Source organism: Vigna umbellata, chromosome 9 (assembly GCF_029865625.1).
Source record: "Vigna umbellata cultivar VRB3 chromosome 9, Vumbellata_1.0, whole genome shotgun sequence".
Classification (NCBI taxonomy): Eukaryota; Viridiplantae; Streptophyta; class Magnoliopsida; order Fabales; family Fabaceae; genus Vigna; species Vigna umbellata.
The window spans coordinates 9,685,845-9,690,162 of NC_142173.1; the positions used below are offsets into that span (position 1 = coordinate 9,685,845).

General features: G+C 37.4%; 1 protein-coding gene across 1 annotated transcript; it reads right to left on the reverse strand.

Annotated features, from left to right (window-relative positions):
* Positions 1-2,467: 2,467 nt before the first annotated feature.
* On the reverse strand, positions 2,468-3,781 carry LOC148192500 (uncharacterized). Its single transcript, XM_088099215.1, has one exon. The coding sequence runs from the start codon at positions 3,344-3,346 to the stop codon at positions 2,468-2,470; it is 879 nt and encodes a 292-aa protein (XP_087955341.1). The 5' UTR covers positions 3,347-3,781.
* Between the last annotated feature and the right edge of the window lie 537 nt (positions 3,782-4,318).

A 4,318-nucleotide genomic window follows, 5' to 3' on the forward strand; every position in this document is an offset into this window, starting at 1 on the left:
CATATTCATCTCAAATTAAACAACAAACATTCATCTCTGTGTTACTATACGATTGATCAATTTTAATTCATATTTATTTTATGTTTTTGCATCGCAAACCAATGATCTTGTTTTTAATTAATTAATTCATCACATGACTGTTTAGTGACGAGAGTCCTCTAGGATACGATACTTGGTCTTACCATTTTATATTACATGTGTGATTTGGTACACTTGCCAATCTATCAACACTCAGTCATCCATGTTTGAATATATGATTTTCTGAAATCTAATGTGTTTCCAGATGGTTGAATGGTATGAGGTTCAAGAAAGCCATAAACTAACGCCCGACCTGACTCAACTATGATGGTGACCATGTACCTGTAAGAATAAAGTTAAGTATATTTATTAAGAAGTAATAATACTAATATACAAATTGGAAAATAGCAAATAAAAACTTACATGCACCATAGTTGTATGCATGCAATGTTGAGCATTTTGTCCCCAACAATGTTCTCATATACATCACCGAAATTAATATACAATGGAACATGGCACTCGAGGCCAAATGTTCTTAACTCCTACAACATCTCTACCAGTCCTTTTCTCAACTTATTTAATCTAGAGGTCAATATGGATATAACATCATGGTCTTCTGCTTCCTTACGAGCCTCATTCAAAGGTTGAGCAATTCGTTGTTTCTCAGGACGGTAGACCTGCAACTCACATTTACAAAAGTTAGGAATCGTTTAATTATAACTTAAATATTTAAGATAATAAAAAGAAGAATATAATATCGCTGGTGGGCCAAAATATGGCATGATCATAGCCTTAGGCCAAGCTATAAATGTGCCTAAGGCCTCCCCCACGAATTGTATTTCAGATGTAGGCACTGGCGCTCGAGCCTAGGGGTCTCTTGGATCATCAATCATTACCCGCGCGTGAGTGGGCAATAAAGGAGCAACATGAATGGTCTGGCCTTCTGCAATCCCATGGCTACTACGCGCGGAGGATCCTCATCAACCAAAAACTCTTACTGAATATTGTAATCAGTATGATCTGTAGTAGAGCATGAGCCTTTGGTGCTCACACGAGGTGCAATAGGATCATCTGTAGGGGCGTCCTCCTGTTGTGACTGTTGTTGTTGCTCTTGTTGTTGTTGTTGTTGTTGCCTGCTGTTGTTGTTGTTGTTGCTGTTGTTGGGTGATTATCGCAAGTTTTTCTTCGGGCATTCTGAAGCGTTCACCTATGCTTTCTTCTAATTCGACTTGCACCTGTTGCCTGATGCTACTAACCATTTCCTGAGTCACGACTTCTGTGCTTCTTGGTTTAGGGCCAAAGTAGTCCCTCAATCCAATAGCTCCTCCAACAGCAAGCACACGACCTGGACGGTCTAGCCGACCTGTGGGTGCTACTAGGAGGTCCTCGCTACCTTGTGCCACAAATGTGCTTTTCCATTTAAAAGTTTGTTACATAATTTTTTTATGAAATATGGTAATCAGTTAAAAGTTTCCACTTACAATCTAGGATATCTCTTGAGCAGATTCAGATGTAAACTGGCCATTGGAATTTTTCCGTGCAGCCTTCCACAATTCATGTTTGGCTGGTGAAGGTGCTAGATCAGGTGACTCAAGACCTGACTCCTCAGCGCGATGTTTTCTCATCTTTTTCTTTAATAATGCATAACCACCATGTGACAGTACGTGTGGTGTATCATTAAGCTTCTACCTCTACTGGGCGGCTATCCTTTTCACCTATGAAAAAATGAAAATCATTAAGCATAAATCACAAATTAACATCTTGTGTGACTAGAGCAAAATATTAAGAAATACCTGCCACTTAGGACTAAGTCTGGATTCGTTAAACTACACCTACTCCTCCTTAGTTATTTTATATTTTTGTACAAGGAGTGTCATTCTCGTCTTGAAGTCCCTCCACCGGCTCCTTAGTTATTTTATATTTTTGTACAAGGAGTGTCATTCTCGTCTTGAAGTCCCTCCACCGGACTTCAATGTGGGATAAAATCTTCTTCCTTATCCTCTTATCATTAGGGATATCCCAATTTTCCTATTAAAAACAAAATTAATGTTAAAGCATGATCAACAAAAATAAGTCAATGATCGAAGTAAAACATCTTAAACATACCAAAATATCCTGCAATAGTAGATTTTTGTCAACCTGTGGGACATCATCCCAACAAGTAGCTACAATAGGGACATGATATTTTTCCATCAGGCCCAAGTAACTCCTGAACAATGTTGCATGTGCCCCAATAGGCACAAATGTTCAGGGATCAAACTGCACGGTCACTGGTTTGTCATTAACCCGATGGGATGTGACATCAAGCATCCGAGTCACAGATCTACCCGCTCCTCTCGTCAAACCTGATCCAGAGCTCGTCATACTTGTTTACAAAGTGTTAGTATATTATAGTTAGAACAGACAAAATAAATAAATTGTACAAGTAATTAAAACAATGCTAAGACACCTATTTATCCCATATGCCTTCGTTGTGATCACATCGAGTTGCATGTATTTCATCGGGTACATCATCAACCTTATTTTCAATGGTTCTTGATGAGAAGGATCTTGTCTCAAGTATATCTAGAGTGTCTTCATCATTAGTTGTGTGCATGGCTCTGCCTTCCAATACCACTGACCATTTATGATTCAGTCGGTCAGTGACATAGAATATTTGTCTTGCGTGACTAGCCATAATAAATGGTTCATACGTGTAACTCATTTTGTTAAGATCCACCAAAGTGAATTCGAGGTCTTCTGTCACCACACCAGAATTACTGTCAACCCATTTACACTTGAAAACTGGAACTCTAAAAGTGACATAATCAATTTCCCAAATTTCTTGTATTATTCCAAAATAATTGATTGATGCTGTAATTGGATTCTTATCCTTGGAACTTGAAAAGTGTACAGCCTCAACTTGTATGGTAACTCCACTATTTTGAACTCTACTTTTATCGTCTTCCTCCTTTGAATAGAACAAGTAATTGTTTATGTAATAGCTGCCGAAAGTGATCACATCAGTGTTAGGTCCACGAGCTAGTCTCAATAGATTTTCAGAAACATTCAGAGTCGCATAAATCTTTTTCTTAAACCAAGCTAAAAAGGATTTGTTATGTTCATTAAGTTTCCACTTTTCACTCATACGTGGATGTGTTGACTTAATTTCATCAATATGTTGTGAAATGTAAGGAATAACATCCTTTGTGTTGTTTAAAATGTACAAATGTGCTTGATTAACTTCTTTTCCAATAACACTTTCAATCCTTACTCCTCGAACTCCCTTTCCTTCACGTATGTTTTCATGTCTTTTCTTTGGAAGTCCTATTGGGTCACAACTTGGCATATAACTTGAACAGAATTCAATGGCTTCCCCTTCAATGTAGCACCCTATAATCGAAGCTTCTGGTCTCAATTGATTTTTAACATATCCCTATAAGATCTTCATGTATCTTTCAACCAGGTACATCCACCTCAAGAAAACCGGCCCACATTCAAATCTCTTTCACTAGATGGACAATCAAATGAACCATGATATAAAAAAATGAGGGTGGGAAATACATTTCCAATTGGCACAATAGTCTAATGGCCTCATTTTGTAAATCATCTAATTGTCGAGGATCAAAACTTTCTTTCAAACGGCATTGAAAAGCAAACTCAAACGTGTGAGAATACCTCGAACAGAGGCAGGTAATATGGCTCGAATAGCTACTGGTAAAAGTTGTTGCATTAAGACATGATAATCGTGAGACTTTAAACCAACCAACTTCAAATCTTTCATAGAAACAAGGCTACTAATATTCGACGAATAACCTTGTGGAAGTTCACACTATGTAAACATTGACAAAATATTTATTTTTCTTTTTTGAAAGAGTGTGACAAGCTAGAGGAAGATAGGTGCGTCTTCCTATGGATTACGGATGTAACTCAGAACAGATTCCTATGTCAACCAAGTCTTGTCGTGCTTTCACTCCATCTTTTGTCTTTCCTTTAACGTTTAGTAAAGTCCCAACAACACTATCACATACATTTTTTTCAACATGCATCACGTCTTTGCAATGTGGCACATCAAGTTTTGATGGACAAATTTGTAAGCACCAAAATATGATGTCACAAACTTGTTTCACAATCGGCAAGTATGACCGAATCGTTTCAAGTAATAAACTTGGTAAGACCAAGTATCGTTCTCCCAAAGGACTCACGGCCTAGTTTAGTTATGTGATTTGTTGATTAGCTAAGACTTAAGAACACAATAATTGAAGTTTAATATGCAAAGACGAAAATTAAATATGTATGCATGAATTGATCAATGACAAAG